General features: G+C 65.5%; 1 protein-coding gene and 1 long non-coding RNA gene across 3 annotated transcripts; one reads left to right on the top strand and one right to left on the bottom strand.

The window, feature by feature from the left end:
• The first annotated feature begins 493 nt into the window (after positions 1–493).
• Positions 494–11,336, top strand: FUZ (fuzzy planar cell polarity protein). Its single transcript, XM_039378236.1, has 12 exons — positions 494–1,447; positions 1,528–1,649; positions 2,383–2,467; positions 3,091–3,159; positions 4,525–4,629; positions 5,739–5,954; positions 6,873–6,968; positions 7,673–7,755; positions 8,706–8,764; positions 9,316–9,408; positions 10,050–10,165; positions 10,364–11,336. Exons 1-12 carry the CDS (start codon positions 1,361–1,363, stop codon positions 10,412–10,414), a joined length of 1,182 nt encoding a protein of 393 aa, XP_039234170.1. The 5' UTR covers positions 494–1,360; the 3' UTR covers positions 10,415–11,336.
• A 2,453-nt stretch (positions 11,337–13,789) lies between these two features.
• Positions 13,790–18,468, bottom strand: LOC120322584. 2 transcript variants are annotated; one of them, XR_005562385.1, is made up of 4 exons: positions 18,282–18,468; positions 17,945–18,202; positions 14,758–14,786; positions 13,790–13,874 (listed from the first exon to the last, which is right to left on the bottom strand). It is a non-coding gene; the product is annotated as an uncharacterized LOC120322584 (long non-coding RNA). The 2 variants fall into 2 exon arrangements; XR_005562382.1 differs by lacking the exon at positions 18,282–18,468 and having other exon boundaries at positions 17,945–18,214.
• Positions 18,469–18,556: the final 88 nt, after the last annotated feature.

Raw genomic sequence — 18,556 nt, 5'->3', positions numbered from 1 at the left:
TCACTCGATGGCGGGCAGCAGGTAGTGCTTGCGCAGGGACTCGAAGTAGGGCCCCAGGTTGGCGGTGCCCTCGATCACAAACACCACGTCGGCCACCATGGCGGGGGGAGGCGCCGCGGGGGGGTCCAGCGCCGGCACCACCATCGCCCCGGGGGGGGGCCGGGGGAGGTCCCAGGGGGGGCTGAGGGGCGGGAGAGGCGTTAAAAGCGGGTCCAACCCCCCCCAACCCCCCAAAAGCCCCCCCGGGACTGTTCCGGGCCCCGATTTCCCCCCCCGGGAACCAATTTCCCCCCCGGGACCCAATTTCCCCCCCGGGCCCCCCCCCCCGGTACCGGCCGCCGCTCCCGCTGCACCGGAAGTGCCGCCACCGGACGTGCTCCCTTTCGCGTCCGCCTCGCCTCACGTGACCTCCCGCCACCCCCACCGCGCGTGCGCAAAATGGCGGGGAAACACGCGTTGCCGCGGCAACGGAGGGAAGGGGCGGGGCTTCGTCGGCCCGACGCCAATTGGACTCTGGGAGCGTTGGCCACGCCCCCCCGTTGCCGCGGCAACCGCGCCTCCGCCAATCAGTTAAGGGGAGAGCAGACCGCGCCCCAACACCGTTGCCGCGGCAACCGCGCGTCGGCCAATCAGAGGCGGGGAGCTCAGACTCCGCCCCCTCGTTGCCGGGGCAACCGCGGCGTCTCCCGGCGTGCCCCGCGCGGGACATGGCGGCGAGCGGCGGGAACTGAGCACCGGCGGCGGCGGCGGCAAAAGGGGCGGAGTCGGAGCGAAGGGCGGGGCCTAAACGGGCAGGGGCGTGGCTTGAGGGGAAGGGGCGAGGCCTGAGGCGGAGAGGGCGGCGCTTGAGCGAAAGGGGGCGTGGTGTCGCCAATTTTGGGGCGTGGCCTGTAGAAACGGGGGCGTGGTCTCTGAGGTGGGTGGGCCTGGGGGGGTGGCCTTTACGGGGGTGTGGCCTTAGAGTGCCTGGCCGCAGTGATTGGGTGATCTCCGTGTGGGCGTGGCCAGGGAGGGGGTGGAGCCTGGTGGAGGGGTGTGACTCGAGCACACAGGTGGGCGTGGCTTAGATCAGAAGGGGGTGTGGCCTGGGACAGGGGCGTGTCTATGAGATAAAGGGGCGTGTCCAGGACTAGGGGGCGGGTCCCAGTACAAGGGGCGTGTCCAGGAGCCAGGTGGGCGTGCCCTAGGCAAGGGGGCGTGTCCCATAATTTGGGGCGTGCCCACTGCTGGGGGCGTGTCCTAGAGCCAATGGGGTGTGTCCGGGACTAAAGGGGCGTGTCCAAGAGAGGGGGTGCATCCCAAGATTAGGGGGCGTGTCCAAAAGATAGGTGGGCGTGTCCTGCACGAAGTGGGCGTGTCCATGCCCGGGGAAGGCCCCGCCCCCTGCCTGCTCTGCCTGGCCACAGCCAGTGGGCTGCCCCTCTTCTGCCGCCCGCCCCGCCCACAGGTGAGGCCACACCCCCTTTGAGACCCCACCCCTCCAGGTGAGAATCCTTCACATGACCTTTGACCTCTCCCCAAACCCAGGTGCCGTTCTCATTGGTCGGGGCCCTGCACGGGGTTCACCTGTTCGGGGCGGCGGCGGGGGTGGAGCTTCGTGAGGCGGCCACGCCCACCGCGCACCTGGCCTGGGGGGGCTACGGGGACAGGTGGGTCTGGGGGGGATTTTGGGGGTCCTGGGGGGGAAAATGGGGGGGTTTGGGGGGGTCCCGGGGAGGATTTGGGGAAGTTTGGGGGTCCGGGGGGGGAGGAAATGGGGGAGTTGGGGGGTTCTGGAGAGGAAAATAGGGGAGTCTGGGGGGGGTCCTGGGGGGGAAATGGGGGATTTGGGTGGGTCCGGGGGGGTCCTGGGGGGATTTTGGGAAGTTTGGGGGTCCTGGGGGGGAAATGGGGGACTTTGGGGGGGGTCCCGGGGGGTCCTGGGGAGGGAAGGGGGGGGTTTGGGAGGGTCCTGGGGGGGGACGTGGGAGTGGGGGGTCCTGGGGGGGGAATGGGGGGGAGGGTGTGACAGGGCTCCCCTGGAGGGTCCCTGGGGGGTTTGGGGGGTCCTGAAATGGGATTGGGGGGTCAGGTGGGGGGTCTGGGGTGGGGGGGTCACTGAGGGGTCTGGAGGGTTCGAAGGGGGGGGGTTGGAGGGTCCTGGGGATATTGGGGGGGGTCTGGGGGGTCCTGGGTTGGACACAGAGGGTCATGGGGGGGGTCAGCTCAAGAGCAGAGAGGCCACAGGAAGGAGAGGGTCATGGGGGGGGGGGGGGGGGGGGGGGGGGGGGTGGAGTCTGGGGGGGGAGATTTCGGGGCAGTTGGAGGGGTCCTGGGGGTCGGGGGGGCTTCATTTTTTGGGGACAAAAACCCCCCCCCTGACCCCCCCCGTTCCCCCCCCAGCATCACCCTGATCCTGCTCAGCCCCTCCCCCGCCCCCCCCGGCCCCGCCCTCGCCCGGACCCTCGACTTGGCCTTCGGGGCCATGGTGAGACCCCCCCCCAGTATAAACCAGTATGGCCCAGTATGGCCCCATGACCCCCAAAATGGCTCCAAGCCTCCCCCCAGTGCCGTTTGTCCTATCCCAGTATAAACCAGTATGACCCAGCATGGCCCAGTGCCCCCCAAAATGGCTCCAAGCCTCTCCCCACTGCCGTTTGTCCCCCCCCCCCAGTATAAACCAGTATGACCCCGTGGCCCCAAATCTCCCCCCAATGCCGTTTGTCCCATCCCAGTATAAACCAGTATGACCCAGTGACCCCCAGTGTGGCCCCCCCACACCTCCCAGTCCATCCCAGTGTCCCCACTCCCCTCCCAGTTCATCCCAGTTCTGTTCCCAGTGTGTCCCAGTCCCTCCCAGTGCCCCCCACCCCCCTCCCAGTGTTCCCAGTCCCTCCCAGTGCCCCCTGCCTCCCCTCCCAGTGCTCCCAGTCCCTCCCAGTGCCCCCTGCCCCCCCTCCCAGTGCTCCCAGTCCATCCCATGCCCCACACCCCCCCCCCCCAGTTCCCCCAGTCCTCCAGTGCCCCCTGCCCCCCCTGCCAGTGCTCCCAGTCCCTCCCAGTGCCCCCTGCCCCCCCTCCCAGTGCTCCCAGTCCATCCCAGTCCCGCAGGTGCTGGTGCTGGGACTGGATGAACTGGTGCCCGTCCGCAACGTGGAGCGGCTCAAACGGGAGCTCAGGGTGAGGGGGGGGGTCCCGGGGGGGTCCTGGGGGGTCCCAGGGGGGTCTTGGGGGGTCCCAGGGGGGCAAAAAGGGTCCTGGGGGGTCCCGGGGGTGGTGTTAGGGAGGGCAACGGGTGGATCTGGGGGGCAACTGGGGGAGCCTGGGGGGTCCCAGTGGTGTCTGGGGGGGTCCTGGGGGGGCAACCGGGGTGTCCTGGGGAGCACTGGTGGGGGGACAGAAGGGTCCGGGGTCCTGAGGGGGCAGTACAAGTAGAGGGGTCTGGGGGGGGGAACGGGCGGTTTGGGGGGCCATGGGGGAGCCGGGGGGGTCCTGTGGGGGTCCAGGGGGCAGGTCTGCGGGGGAAACATGGGTGGTATCACCTTGGGGAATCTGGGTGAGTCTGGGCGGGGACCCAGAGAGTCCTGGGGGAATCCTCGCGGCCGGAGCAATGAGGGGGCTTAGGGGTTCAAGGACGGTGGTCTGGAGGGGTCCTGGGGTTCCGGGGGCGGGGGGTTTACTTACTTACTTCTGTGTAACTTACTTTTTAAAAAGTGTTCCTGGGGTGTAAACGGTACCACTGGGGGGTCAGGGGGGCCACTGGAGGTCGGGGGGGGTCAGTGGGGGGTTTTTGGGGGCAACTGGGGGAGCCCGGGGGGTCCTGGGGGGGTCCCGGAGGGGTCTGGGGGGGCAACGGGGGGGTCGGGGGGGAAATTGGGGTGTTTGGGGGGGGTCTGGGGGAGTCTGAGGGGGGACAAGAAGGGTCCTGAGGGGTAACTGGGGGGTCCTGGGGGGGCAATGGAGGGTCTGGGGGGGGCAACGGGCAGGTTTGGGGGGCAACTGGAGGAGCCCGGGGGGTCCTGGGGGGGTCCAGGGGGGGTCTGGGGGGAAACTGGGGGGTCCTGGGGGGTCTGGGGGAGTCTGGGGGGGGGACAAGAAGGGTCCTGGGGGGCCCGGGGGGGGCAGTGAGGGGGTTTAGGGGGGCAATGGGTGGTCTGGGAGGGGTCCTGGGGGTCCGGGGGGGGGGGGTAAGACGGGTCCGGGGGGTGGTAACTGGGGGTGGTCCGGGGGGCCCATTGGAGGGTCGGGTGGGGTCAGTGGGTGGGTTGGGGCACACTGGGGGAGCCGGGGCCTGGTCCCGCGGGGTCCCGGGGGGGTCCCCGGGGGGTTGGGGGGCAAGGGGGGGTCGGGTCGGGGGGGCACCCATTGGCGGTGTTTGGGGGGGGTTCTGGGGGGTTGCGGGGCGGTATTATCGCAGGGTGTTCTGGGGGGGTAACTGGGTCGTCCGGGTGGGGCAATGCCGGGACTGGAGGGGGTGTTTGGGGTTCGTGGGGGGCACTGGGGGGGTCCCAGCCTGTGCCCCCCCTCCCCTTTTTGCCCCCCCAGAGCTGTTTTGGGCTCATCGACGCCCTCCTGAAGCCCGGAGGGGGGTGGGGGCTGGGACCCCCCTGCAGCCCCCTCCCCCCGGGGACCCCCCGTGACGCTCTGCAGGTGAGGACCCCCCAAAACCCCCCCCCCGGGCGGGACCCCAACCCCAACCCAACAAACTCTGCACCCCCCAAAAAAATTCACCGCGGGACCCCCAAACTCCACCCTGGGACCACCAACCCCCCCAGGACCCCCACCAAAACTCCCCGGGACCCCAAATCCCCCCCCCCCAGCGGACGCCAAAACTGGCCCTGGGACCACCCCCCACCACCCCCTCCCCCACACCACCATTAAACCCCTTCTTGGATCTCATCACACTCCCCCTGGGATCCCCAAATCCACCCCAGGAAACCCCCTCAAACCCCTCCCCTAGACCCCATAACCCCCCCTGGGACCCCCCAATCCCCCCACGGGGACCCCCCAATTCCACCCCCAGGACCCCCCAACCAAATCCCCCCCAGGGACCCCCACCCCCCCCCAGGACCCCCCAACACCAAAACAGCCCCTGGGACCCCCAAAACACCCCCTGGGACCCCCAAATCCACCCCTGGGACCTCCAAAACATCTCTGGGACCCCCAAAACACCCCCTGGGACCCCCGAATTTCTCTGTGGGACCCTCAAAACCCCCTCCCGGGACCCCAAATCCACTCCAGGAACCCTCAACCCCCTCCTGAGACCCCCAAATATCCCTGGGGGTGGCACACACTGATTTGGGGGGGTCCTGGGGGTGGTCCCAGGGGGGTCTCCGGGCTTTGGGGGGGTCCCTGGAATTGGGGGGGTGTCCCCCCCTGTCCGGGGGTCCCCCCTGACCCCTCCGCGCCCCCCCAGGAGCGGCTGGAGCGGTTCTGGGGGGCCGCACACACGGATTTGGGGGGGTCCTGGGGGTGGTCCCGGGAGGGTCCTTGTGATTTTGGGGGGGGTCCCCGGAATTCGGGGGTGTCCCAGGGGTGTCCCCTCACTCCTGGGGTCCCCCCCGACCCCTCCGTGCCCCCCCAGGAGCGGCTGGAGCGGTTCTCGGGGGCCGCACACACGGATTTGGGGGGGTCCCCCATGATTTGGGGAGGGGTCTCAGGAGGCTCCCCGGGCTTTGGGGGGGTCCCCGGAATTCGGGGGTGTCCCAGGGGTGTCCCCTCACTTCGGGGGTCCCCCCTGACCCCTGTCCCCCCCCCAGGAGCGGCTGGAGCGGTTTTCGGGGGCCGCACACACGGATTTGGGGTGCCTGTTTTTCGGGGGGGGGGCGGCGGGAGCGCTGCGGACCCGCCGCTGGGGGGCGCTGCCCGCGCGGGACTCGGCCCTGCTGGCGGCGCTGCTGCCGCCAGGGGGCGCCCTCGGCCCCGGCCCCGCCGCGCGCGACCTGCCCGTCTTCCTGCCCAATAGCAGCCCGCAGGTGAGGTCACGTGATCGCGGCGCACCGGAAGTGAGATCCCCAAATGACCCGAAATCGACGCCAAAATGACCTAAAATGACTTAAAATTACCCCAGACCGACCCACGGGACAAACGGAGCCCTAACTGGCCCCTCGGGACCCCAAACTGACCCATAATTGGCCCCCCCAGACCCCAAACTTATCCCCCAACCCTCCCCGAGTTCCTGCCCAATAGCAGCCCGTAGGTGAGGTCACGTGACGCGACCCCGGAAATGAACCCCAAATGACCCAAAACTGACACAAAACTGGCCCAAAATGGCACAAAACTGCCCCAAACTGACCCATAACACGAAGTGAGCTAAAGTTGACCCCTTGGGACCCCAAACAGACCCATAACTCACCCCCCAGACTCCAAACTGACCCCCCCCAAGCCTCCCCACTTTCCTACCCAATAGCAGCCCCCAGGTGAGATCACGTGACGGGACCCCAGAAACGACCCCCGAAAGACCCTAAACTAACCCAAAATGACCCAAAGTTACCCCAAACTGACCCATAACACGAAGGGAGCTAAAGTTGACCCCTCGAGACCCCAAACTGAACCCCCAACCCTCCCCGTGTTCCTGCCCAATAGCAGCCCGCAGGTGAGGTCACGTGGTGCGACCGCTGAAACGACCCCCAAAATTATCCGAAAATGACCCAAAAAAACCCCAAACTGACCCATAACTGACCCCTTGGGACCCCCGAACCCTGTAACTGACCCCCAGACCCATAACGGACCCCAAATTGGCCCCAAACTGACCTTTCGGGACACCCCCCCCCGGGATCCCCCAGACCCCAAACTACCCAAAACTGACCCCAAACTGACCCCTCCCCAAACCCTAAATGTCCCCTCCAGCCCCCCAAATGCCCCCCCAGACCCCCAATTGTGCCCCCCCCCAGGTCCCCCACCGGCTGCTGCTGCTGGAGCTGGTGCCGGGGGTGGGGGTCGCGCTGCTCTGCGGCCCCACCCCCTCCCTGCAGCACCTGGTGACACAGGTGAGGGGCTGGGGGGCACCTGGGGGGGCTTTGGGGGGGATTGTGGGGGTCTGGGGGTGCCCCCCAGCTCACCCAGGGGAGGGACTGGGGGATTTAGGGGGGTTTAGAGGGGTTGGGGGGGTCTGGGGGTGTCTTAGTAGCCTCCCCCCCAGCACCTGGTGACACAGGTGAGGGGCTGGGGGGCACCTGGGGGGGCTTCGAGAGGAGTTTTAGGGTCTGGGGGTGACCCCACCTCACCCAGGGGAGGGACTGGGGGGTTTAGAGGGGTTGGAGGGGTCTGGGGGTGTCTTCCTGTCCCCCTCAACACCTGGTGACACAGGTGAGGGGCTGGGGAGGCTTTGGGGGGGGCTTGGGGGTCTGGGGGTGCCCCCCACCTCATCCGGGGGAGGGACTGGGGGGTTTAGAGGGGTTGGGGAGCAGTGGGGGGGGGGGGGGGCTCCCCCCCCTCCCCCCCTCCCCCCCCCTCCCCCCCACCGAAACCTCTCTTCCCGTCTCTCCGGGGGGGGGATCTTCCTGTCCCCCTCAACACCTGGTGACACAGGTGAGGGGCTGGGGGGCACCTGGGGGGAGTTTTAGGGTCTGGGGGGTGCCCCCCACCTCACCCGGGGTTTAGGGGGGTCTGGGAGGTCTGGAGGGATTTTGGGGGTGGTCTGGGAGTGTCTCCCCCCCCAATAACCCTCCCCACCCCCCACCCCCCCCCCCAGCTCGTGCCCCAGTTTTGGGGTCCCGTCCTGGAGCAGCTCCGGGGCGGCGCCCGCCCCCCTCCCCCCCGCGCCCCCCCGAGGTCGTGGGTGGAGTCTGGGGGGGTCCCTGAACCCCGGGGGGGGCTCCTGGGGGGTCCCTGAACCCTGGGGGGCTCCTGGGAGGTCCTGAATCCCTTTTGGGGGGTCTGAGGGGGGGATCTGGGGGCTCTGAACCCTTTGGGGGGGGTTCTTGGGGGGGGGGCATGAACCCTTAGGGGGGCCATGAACCCCTTTGAGGGGTCTGAGGGGGGGTCTGGGGGCTCTGAACCCCTTGGGGGGGCTCTTGGGGGGGCCATGAACCCCTTTTGGGGGGTCCGAGGCAGGGGATTTGGGGGGGTCCCTGAACCCCTGGGGGGGCTCTTGAGGGGTCCTGAATCCCTCTTGGGGGGTCTGAGGGGGGGTCTGGGGGCTCTGAACCTTGTTTGGGGGGTCCCTGAACCCCTGGGGGGGCTCCTGGGAGGTCCTGAATCCCTTTTGGGGGGTCTGGGGGGGGGGTGTTGGGCAGTCCCTGAACCCCTGGGAGGGGCTCTTGGGGGGTCCCTGAACCCTTGGGGGGGCCATGAACCCCTTTGAGGGGTCTGAGGGGGGGTCTGGGGGGTCCCTGAATCCCTGAGGGGGCTCTTGGGGGGGTCCTGAACCCCTTTTGGGGGGTCTGAGAGGGGATTTGGGGGGTCCCTGAACCCTTGGGGGGGCCATGAACCCCTTTGAGGGGTCTGAGGGGGGGTCTGGGGGGTCCCTGAACCCCTGAGGGGGCTCTTGAGGGGGTCCTGAATCCCATTTGGGGGGTCCGAGGGGGATTCTGGGGGGGGTCCCTGAACCCTTGGGGGGTTTTTTGAGGGGGGGGTCCCTGAACCCTTGAGGGGATTTTTGGGGGGTCCCTGAACCCCTGGGGGGGCTCCTGGGGGGTCCTGAACCTCCCGAGGGTGCTCTGAACCCCCTGCCTTGATTTGGGGACTCTGAGGGGGGTCCCCAAACTCTTCCTCCCCCTCCCCAGGTACCTCCTGATCCATCAGGGACGGACCCGCAGCGGGATCGTCAAGGGAGGGGGGCCGGGTACGTACCCCCCCCCCCAAAAATACCTGCCCTCTGACCCCCCCATTGCCCCCCTCAGACCCCCCATTTCCCCCCAGACCCCCAAAACCCCCCCAAACCCCTTCATTTCCTCTCCAAGGCCCCCCAAACCTCCAAATTTCCCCCCCCCAACACCCCCAAAACTTCCCCAACCCCCTTCATTTCCTCTCCAAGCCCCCCCAAACCTCCAAATTTCCCCCCCAACACCCCCCCAAACCCCTTCATTTCCTCACCAGACCCCCCTGGAAACCTCCAAATTTCTCCCCCCAACCTCCCCTGACCCCCCCAAACCCCCCATTTTCGTCCCCTCCAAGACCTCCACATCCCCTACCCCCCCCCCACCCTCACCTCCCCCCCCCCCAAATAACCACCTCATTGCTCCAAGCCCTCGACCTGAACCTCAAGTTCCTTCCCCCTGAAACCACCCCCTGGACCCCGCAACCCCCCCCCAACCCCTTAATTTCGCCCCAAACCTCCATGGGTCCCCCCCAAAACCCCAATTCCCCCCTGGTGCCCCCCCGTGCCCCCCCCAGCAGGGTCGTTGCCCCCCCATCTCCGCGCCGACGCCCTGAGGACCCTTCACACCCTCCTGGCCCCCCAGTACAGCCCCGAGGGGGGGGCACGGGGTGAGTTTTGGGGGGGTCCCGGGGGGGCAGAGACCCCCAAGATCCTCGGGGGGGGCAGTTGGGGGGCTGAGGGGGATCGAGGGGGGGCAGTTTTTGGGGCTGGGGGGAGCATTTGGGGGGTCGGAGAGGGACCAAGGGGGGAGTCACTTGGGGGTCCAGGGGGGTTGTGGGGGTCTGGGGGCTCAGTTGGGGGTCCAGGGGGGTTCTGAGGGGTTCAGTTGGGGGTTTGGGGGGGTGACACGATTTTGGGGTGCCCCCCATGACCCCCCCCCAGGAATGGGCTGACACACATGGAGTCATTTGGGGGTCTGGAGTGGTTTGGGGGGGGGGGTCAGCTGTGGGTTTGGGGCGGGTGACACGATTTTGGGGTGCCCCCCAGGACCCCCCTGGGGCTGGGCTGACACACACGGGGGATCACTTGGGGGTCTGGGGGGGTTCGGGGGGGGTCAGTTGGGGGTTTGGGGGGGGCTGACACGATTTTGGGGTGCCCCCCATGACTCCCCCTCCACCCGGGGCTGGGCTGACACACACGGACTCATTTGGGGGTGCAGGGGGGTTGTGGGGTCTGGAGGCTCAGTTGTGGGTCCGGGGGGGTCGGCTGTGGGTTTAGGGGGCTGACACGATGTTGGGGTGCCCCCCAGGACCCCCCCCCGGGGCCAGGTTGTGTTACACGGCGCTGCCGACGCACACGGGGTGCTGCCTCCTGCGCCCCGACCTGCTGCTGCTGCTGCTGCTGCCCCCCGGGACCCCCCGGGACCCCCTGCACCCCACGGCCCTGAGCGCCCTGAGCGCCCTGACCCGGGACTGAGACCCCCAAAATGGGGATCCCCTGCGCCCCACGGCCCTGAGCGCCCTGACCCGGGAATGAGACCCCCAAAATGGGGACCCCCTGCACCCCACAGCCCTGAGCGCCCTGACCCAGGAATGAGACCCCCAAAACCCCCCGAATGGGGAACCCCTGCACCCCACGGCCATGAGCGCCCTGAGCGCCCTGACCCGGGAATGAGACCCCCAAAACCCCCCAAAATGGGGACCCCCTGCACCCCACAGCCCTGAGTGTCCTGACTTGGGACTGAGACCCCCTGGGACCCCTCAAAATGGGGACCCCTTGAGACCCCCTGCACCCCACGGCCCTGAGCACCCTGAGTGCCCTGACCCGGGACTGAGACCCTCAAAACACCCTGAGACCCCCCAAAATGGGGACCCCCTGTGCCCCACGGCCCTGAGTGCCCTGACCCGGGACTGAGACCCCCAAAACCCCCTGGGACCCCCTGCACCCCACGGCCCTGAGTGCCCTGAGCGCCCTGACCCGGGAATGAGACCCCCAAAATCCCCTGGGACCCCCCGGGACCCTCCGAAATGGGGACCCCCTGCACCCCACTGCCCTGAGTGCCCTGAGTGCCCTGACCCGGGAATGAGACCCCCAAAATCCCCTGGGGCCCCCCGGGACCCTCCAAAATGGGGACCCCCTGCACCCCACGGCCCTGACTGCCCTGACTCGGGAATGAGACCCCCCAAAATCCCCCAAAATGGGGACCCCCTGTGCCCCCCGGCCCTGAGCACCCTGAGTGCCCTGACCTGGGACTGAGACCCTCAAAACACCCTGAGACCCCCCAAAATGGGGACCCCCTGCACCCCACGGCCCTGAGTGCCCTGAGCGCCCTGACCCGGGAATGAGACCCCCAAAACTCCCTGGGACCCCCCGGGACCCTCCAAAATGGGGACCCCCTGCACCCCACGGCCCTGACTGCCCTGACTCGGGAATGAGACCCCCCAAAATCCCCCAAAATGGGGACCCCCTGTGCCCCCCGGCCCTGAGCACCCTGAGTGCCCTGACCTGGGACTGAGACCCTCAGAACACCGAGACCCCCCAAAATGGGGACCCCCTGCGCCCCAGGGCCATGAGTGCCCTGACCTGGGGCTGAGACCCCCCAAAATGGGGACCCCCTGCGCCCCAGGGCCATGAGTGCCCTGACCCGGGGCTGAGACCCCCCAAAATGGGGACCCCCTGCGCCCCAGGGCCCTGAGTGCCCTGACCCAGGGCTGAGACCCTCCAGGATCCCCTGAAATGGAGATGCCCAACATGACTTCCCCCCCCGGCTCCTGGAGAATAAACGTGTTGGATCCGTCGGGCGCTTCTGGGGTGCTGTGAGATGGTTTGGGGGCCCCGTGGGGCAGTTTTGGGGTGGTGGGAAAATGTGAGGGGAAAAGGGCATGAACTGTAAGGGGACGAAACGTTGGGAAATGTGAGGGGAAAAGGGTGGGAGATGTGAGGAGAAAAGGAGGGAAATAGGAGGGGACGAAATGGTGGGAAACGTGAGGGGGAAAGGGTGGGAAATGTGAGGGGAAAAGGGCGGTAAATGTGAGAGGAAATGGTGGGAAATGTGAGGGGAAAATGATGAGAAATGTGAGGGAAAAAGGATGGGAAATGTGAGAGAAAACGGTGGGAAATGTGAGGGGAAAAGGGCGGGAAACGTGAGGGGACAAAATGGCGGGAAACGTGAGGGGACAAAATGGTGGGTAATGTGAGGGGAAAAGGGAGGGAAATCATAGAATCATAGAACCAGCTGGGTTGGAAGGGACCTTTGAGATCATCAAGTCCAACCCTTGATCCAACCCCGCCGTGGTTCCCAGCCCATGGCACTGATGCCACATCCAGTCTGTCCTTAAACACCTCCAGGGATGGAGAATCCACCCCTTCCCTGGGCAGCCCATTCCAATGGCTGAGCACCCTCTCTGTAAAGAAATTCTTCCTAATATCCAACCTGACCCTCCCCTGGCACAGCTGAAGACTGAGCCCTCTTGTTTTACTGATCCCTGCCTGGGTGAAGAGATCAACTCCCCCCCCGGCTCCCCCCTCCTGTCAGGGAGTTGCAGAGAGTGAGGAGGTCTCCCCTGAGCCTCCTCTTCTCCAGGCTGAGCCCCCCCAGCTCCCTCAGCCTCTCCTCACAGCACTTGTGCTCCAGTCCCTTCCCCAGCCTTGCTGCTCTTCTCTGCACCTGCTCCAGCCCCTCCAGGGTCTTCCTCAACTCAGGGCCCAGAGCTGGACACAGCACTCCAGGGGTGGCCTCACCAGCGCTCAGTCCAGGCCAACAATCACTGCCCTGCTCCTGCTGCCACACTCTTCCTCAGCCAGGCCAGGATATGAGGGGAAAAGGGCGGGAAATGTGAGGGGAAAGGGTGGGAAAGGTGAGGGGACAAAATGGAGGGAAAGGTGAGGGGACAAAATGGAGGGAAATGTGAGGGGGGAAAGGGCGGGAAACATGAGGGGAAAGGGTGGGAAAGGTGAGGGGAAAAGGGAGGGAAAGGTGAGGGGACAAAATGGAGGGAAAGGTGAGGGGACAAAATGGAGGGAAATGTGAGGGGAAAAGGGTGGGAAATGTGAGGGGAAAGGGTGGGAAAGGTGAGGGGACAAAATGGAGGGAAATGTGAGGGGGGAAAGGGCGGGAAACATGAGGGGAAAGGGTGGGAAAGGTGAGGGGAAAAGGGAGGGAAAGGTGAGGGGACAAAATGGAGGGAAATGTGAGGGGAAAAGGGCGGGAAATATGAGGGGAAAAGGAGGGAATTGTGAGGGGAAAAGGGAGGGAAATGTGAGGGGAAAATGGAGGGAAATGTGAGGGGAAAGATGGAGGGCAACTGTGCGGGGACAACGGCTGGCAAAGAGGAGAGGGGACCCCCCTGTGGGCCCTGTGCGGGGCACCACCGGGCGGAAAGTTGGGGGACCCGGGTGGGCCCTGTAGCGATTTCCAAGGCGGGAAAGTGCGGGCCCCCTTTAGGGCGCCTTGCGGGGCCCATCGGGAATGGTGAGGGAATGCAGAGAAATGTGCGGGAACAAGCAACCACCTGGGCTGGGAAAGGGTGAGACCTGTGAGGGAAAATGTTGAGAAGTGAGGGGGAACTGGGTAGGGACCATGTGAAGGGGCCAAGGGAGGGCCCTGTGCGGGGGACAAAGGGGTGGGAACCTGTGCGGGGAAAGGAGGGACTGTGCGGACACGGCGGAGGACATGTGAGGGGCACCAGGGCGGGAACATGTGACGGGGCCACGGGTGCATGTGAGGGCACCGGTGGGAACTGTCGGGGCCCCGGGTGGAAATGTGGAGGGCCACCCCTTGGCGGTAACCTGTGCGGGGCCCCGGGGGCCCATGTCGAGGGGCACCTGGAGGCCTGTCGGGCCAAGGGCGGGCCCTGTGAGGAGGCCACGGGCGGGCACACCGGCGGGCACAGGGCGGGAATGTGGCCAGGGACCGGTCGGGCCCTGTGCGGAGGCCCCGTGTGCGTGCCATGCCTGGACCCGCGGGATACACTTGCCCCCCCCGTCACGCCAGGTCCCCCCCACCGTGCAAGACGGCCCGCGGCGAGGGGGCGGCGGCACACGTCTGTCTTTATTTTTGGGGGCTGCTGAAACTCTTTATTTTTGGGGGGCTCTGGGGGCCTTCACCCTCTTCTTCCTCCCCACCGTGGGCAGCCTGAGGAAGGGGGGGGGGCAAAAAGGGGGCTCAGCATCCCAAAAATAAGGGGAAACCCCTCAAAATAAACATGACCAGCCCAAAATTGGTCCCCCCCCAAATTGAACACCCCTCCCCCAATTAAAAATTCTCTAATTAAAGACCCCCAGTTAAACACATTCCCATCGAAGACCACCAATTAACCCTCCCACAATTAACCCCCCCAAAAGACCCCCTCCCAATTAAAGACCCCCTAATTAACCCCCCCAATCCACCTCCCCAGTTTAAGACTCCCCAATTAACCCCCCTAATTGGGCTCCCCCAATTAAGCCCCCCAATTGAACAACCCCCCCAATTAAACTCCCTCCAATTAACCCCCCAAATAAAGACCCTCCAATGAGTCCCCTAATTAAACACCCAATTAACCCTCTCATTAATCCCCCCCAATTAATCCCCCCAATTAAACCTCCCAGTTAAAGACCACCCCCCAATTAAAGCCCCTAATTACAGACCCCAATTAACCCCCTTATTAAATCCCCCCAATTAATCCCCCCAATTAAACCTTCCAGTTAAAGACCCCCCCAATTAAACCCACTAATCACAGACCCCAATTAACCCCCTTATTAAATCCCCCAATTCAACCTCCCAGTTAAAGACTCCCCCAATTAAAGCCCCTAATTACAGACCCCAATTAACCCCCTTATTAAATTCCCCAATTCAACCTCCCAGTTAAAGACCACCCCCCAATTAAAGCCCCTAATTACAGACCCCAATTAACCCCCTTATTAAATTCCCCAATTCAACCTCCCAGTTAAAGACCACCCCCCAATTAAAGCCCCTAATTACAGACCCCAATTAAATCCCCCCAATTAATCCCTCCCCCTAATTAAAGCCCCCCACTCACCATCCTGTGTCTCCGTCACTGGGGCACTACTGGGGGGGGGGGGAGAGACACAATTTGGGGGGGGGGCTCTTTCTTTTGGGACCCCCCCTCCAAATTTTGGGACCCCTCCCCAAATTTTAGGACGCCCCTTAATTTTGAAGACCCCTCCCCAAATTTTGAAGGGCCCCCCTTCAAGTTTTGGGGGGCGGGGGTCTCTTTAATCCCCCCCAAACTCCCTCCAGCACCTCCCACAGGTACCAACCCCCCCCCCCCCCCAAATTTTGGGGATCCCAAAATTTTAGGGACCCCCCCCACGATTTTGGGGAACCCCCCCCCCCCCAAATCTCCACTTTACCCTCATCAATCCCTCCCTCCATCCCTGCTCCAAGACCCCCAGGGACCCCCCCAGGTACCCCTGACACTCCCCCCGATTTTGGGGACCCCTCCCCTATTTTAGGGACCCCTCCTCGAATTTGGGACCCCCCCCCGATTTTTAGGGTGCCCCTTTCCCCCCCAAATCCCCACTTCACCCTCACCAATCCCCTCCCACCATCCCCGCTCCAAGACCCCCAGACCCGGGGGTGCCTCCCCCGGACTCCCACAGACCCCCCCGATTTTAGGGACCCTCCCGGGATTTTGGGGACCCCCCCCCCGATTTTTGGGGTGCCCCTTTCCCCCCCAAATCTCCACTTCACCCTCATCCATCCCCTCCCACCGTCCCCCTTCTGAGACCCCCGGGGACCCCCCCAGGTACCCCTGACACTCCCCCTGATTTTAGGGACCCCTCCACGATTTTAGGGACCCCTCCCCTATTTTAGGGACCCCTCCCCGAATTTGGGACACCCCCCCCGATTTTTGGGGTGCCCCTTTTCCCCCCCCAAATCTCCACTTTCAACCCTAATCATCCCTCCCAACCATCCCCGCTCCAAGACCCCCCAGACCCGGGGGTGCCTCCCCGAATCCCTACAGACACCCCCGATTTTAGGGACCCCCCAGGGATTTTGGGGACCCCCCCCCCGTTGGTAAGGGTTCCCCTTTCCCACCAAATCCCCACTTCACCCGCACAGCCCATCCCACCGTCCCGCCCTTCCTCCGAGACCCCCCGGGACCCTCCCAACCCGTGGGTGCCTCCCCCTGACTCCTCAGACCCCCGGATGTTAGGGACCCCCCCGGGATTTTGGGGACCCCCCCCCGATTTTTAGGGTGTCCCTTTCCCCCCCCAAATCTCCACTTCACCCTCATCATTCCCCTCCCACCGTCCCCCTTCTGAGACCCCCGGGGACCCCCCCAGGTACCCCTGACACTCCCCCTGATTTTAGGGACCCCTCCACGATTTTGGGGACCCCTCCCCGATTTTAGGGACCCCTCCTCGAATTTGGGACCCCCCCCGATTTTTGGGGTGCCCCTTTTCCCCCCAAATCCCCACTTCACCCTCACCAATCCCCTCCCACCGTCCCCCTTCCGAGACCCCTGGGGACCCCCCCAGGTACTCCTGACACTCCCCTTGATTTTAGGGACCCCTCCCTGAATTTAGGGACCCCTCCCCTATTTTAGGGACCCCTCCTCGAATTTGGGACCCCCCCCCCCGATTTTTGGGGTGCCCCTTTCCCCCCCAAATCCCCACTTCACCCTCACCAATCCCCTCCCACCGTCCCCGCTCCAAGACCCCCAGACCCGGGGGTGCCTCCCCCGGACTCCCACAGACCCCCCCGCTTTTAGGGACCCCCCCCCGGGATTTTGGGGACCCCCCCCCGGGTTTTTAGGGTGCCCCTTTCCCCCCCAAATCCCCACTTCACCCTCACCAATCCCCTCCCACCATCCCCGCTCCAAGACCCCCAGACCCGGGGGTGCCTCCCCCAGACTCCTACAGACCCCCCTGCTTTTAGGGACCCCCCCCGGAATTTTGGGGACCCCCCCCGGGTTTTTGGGGTGCCCCTTTCCCCCCCAAATCCCCACTTCACCTTCATCCATCCCCTCCCACCGTCCCCCTTCCGAGACCCCCGGGGACCCTCCCCCAGACCCGGGGGTGCCTCCCCCCGACTCCCACAGACCCCCCTGCTTTTAGGGACCCCTCCCCTATTTTGGGGACCCCCCCGGGATTTTGGGGACCCCCCCCGGGTTTTTGGGGTGCCCCTTTCCCCCCCAAATCCCCACTTCACCCTCATCCATCCCCTCCCACCGTCCCCGCTCCAAGACCCCCAGACCCGGGGGTGCCTCCCCCGGACTCCCACAGACCCCCCCGATTTTAGGGACCCCCCCCGGGATTTTGGGGACCCCCCCCCCCCACATTTTTGGTTTGCCCCTTTTCACCCCCAAATCCCGCAACTTCACCCTCATACATCCCCTTCCCACCGGCCCCCTTTCCGAGACCCCCCGGGGACTCCCCCCCCAGTGAACACCTGACCTCCCCCCCCGATTTTAGGGACCCCTCCACGATTTTGGGGACCCCTCCCCTATTTTAGGGACCCCTCCACGAATTTGGGGACCCCCCTGATTTTTGGGGTGCCCCTTTTCCCCCCCAAATCCCCACTTCACCCTCATCATTCCCCTCCCACCGTCCCCCTTCCGAGACCCCTGGGGGCCCCCCCAGGTACTCCTGACACTCCCCCCGATTTTAGGGACCCCTCCCCGAATTTGGGGACCCCTCCTCGAATTTGGGACACCCCCCCCGATTTTTGGGGTGCCCCTTTTCCCCCCCAAATCCCCACTTCACCCTCATCATTCCCCTCCCACCGTCCCCCTTCCGAGACCCCCGGGGACCCTCCCCCAGACCCGGGGGTGCCTCCCCCGGACTCCCACAGACCCCCCCGATTTTAGGGACCCCCCCCGGGATTTTGGGGACCCCCCCCGATTTTTAGGGTGCCCCTTTCCCCCCCAAATCCCCACTTTACCCTCATCCATCCCCTCCCACCGTCCCCGCTCCAAGACCCCCAGACCCGGGGGTGCCTCCCCCGGACTCCCACAGACCCCCCCGATTTTAGGACCCCCCCGGGATTTTTGGGGACCCCACCTCCCACCCCGATTTTTAGGTGCACATTCCCCCCCCCAAATCCCCACTTCACCCTCATCCATCCCCTCCCACCGTCCCCGCTCCAAGACCCCCAGACCCGGGGGTGCCTCCCCCGGACTCCTACAGACCCCCCCGCTTTTAGGGACCCCCCCCGGGATTTTGGGGACCCCCCCGCGGGTTTTTGGGGTGCCCCCTCACCGCGGATCTCGAGCCTGCACTCGGTCAGGGCCTCCCCCAGCTCGTTGCTGGCCCTGCAGCCGTAGGTGCCGCCGTCGAAGGGGCCCGGCTTGCGGATGAGCAGGGTCAGGACCCCCTGGCTGTGCCGGGCCAGGAACCGCGGGTCGTCCCCGATGGCCATCTGGTTCTTCAGCCACACCACCTTGGGCTGGGCAGGGGGGAAAACGGGTCAGGAGGGACCAGAAATGCACCCCAAAAACACCCCAGAAACACCCACACCTGGGTCTGAATCCATCCCCTACTTACGGGGGGAGTGACCCCCAAAATCCACCTCAAAACACCCCAGAAACACCCACACCTCGGGGTGAACCCACAGCCCCATTGGGATGGGGAGAATGGGTTGGGGGACCCCCAAATCCACCCCAAAAACACCCCACAAGGTGACCCCAAAACCTGGTTCTTCAGCCACACCACCTTGGGCTGGGCAGGGGGGAAAACGGGTCAGGAGAGACCAGAAATGCACCCCAAAAACACCCCAGAAACACCCCAGAAACACCCACACCTTGGGGTGAACCCACAGCCCCATCAGGGCACCTCAAAACCCCTCCTAAAACCCACCCCAAACCCCTCCCT

This window comes from Pipra filicauda, unplaced genomic scaffold (genome assembly GCF_003945595.2).
Source record: "Pipra filicauda isolate LSUMZ 115617 unplaced genomic scaffold, ASM394559v2 scaffold1009_size58690_pilon, whole genome shotgun sequence".
NCBI lineage: Eukaryota > Metazoa > Chordata > Aves > Passeriformes > Pipridae > Pipra > Pipra filicauda.
Note: the sequence above shows the minus strand (reverse complement) of the source record. Positions and strands in the feature narration are given on the sequence as shown.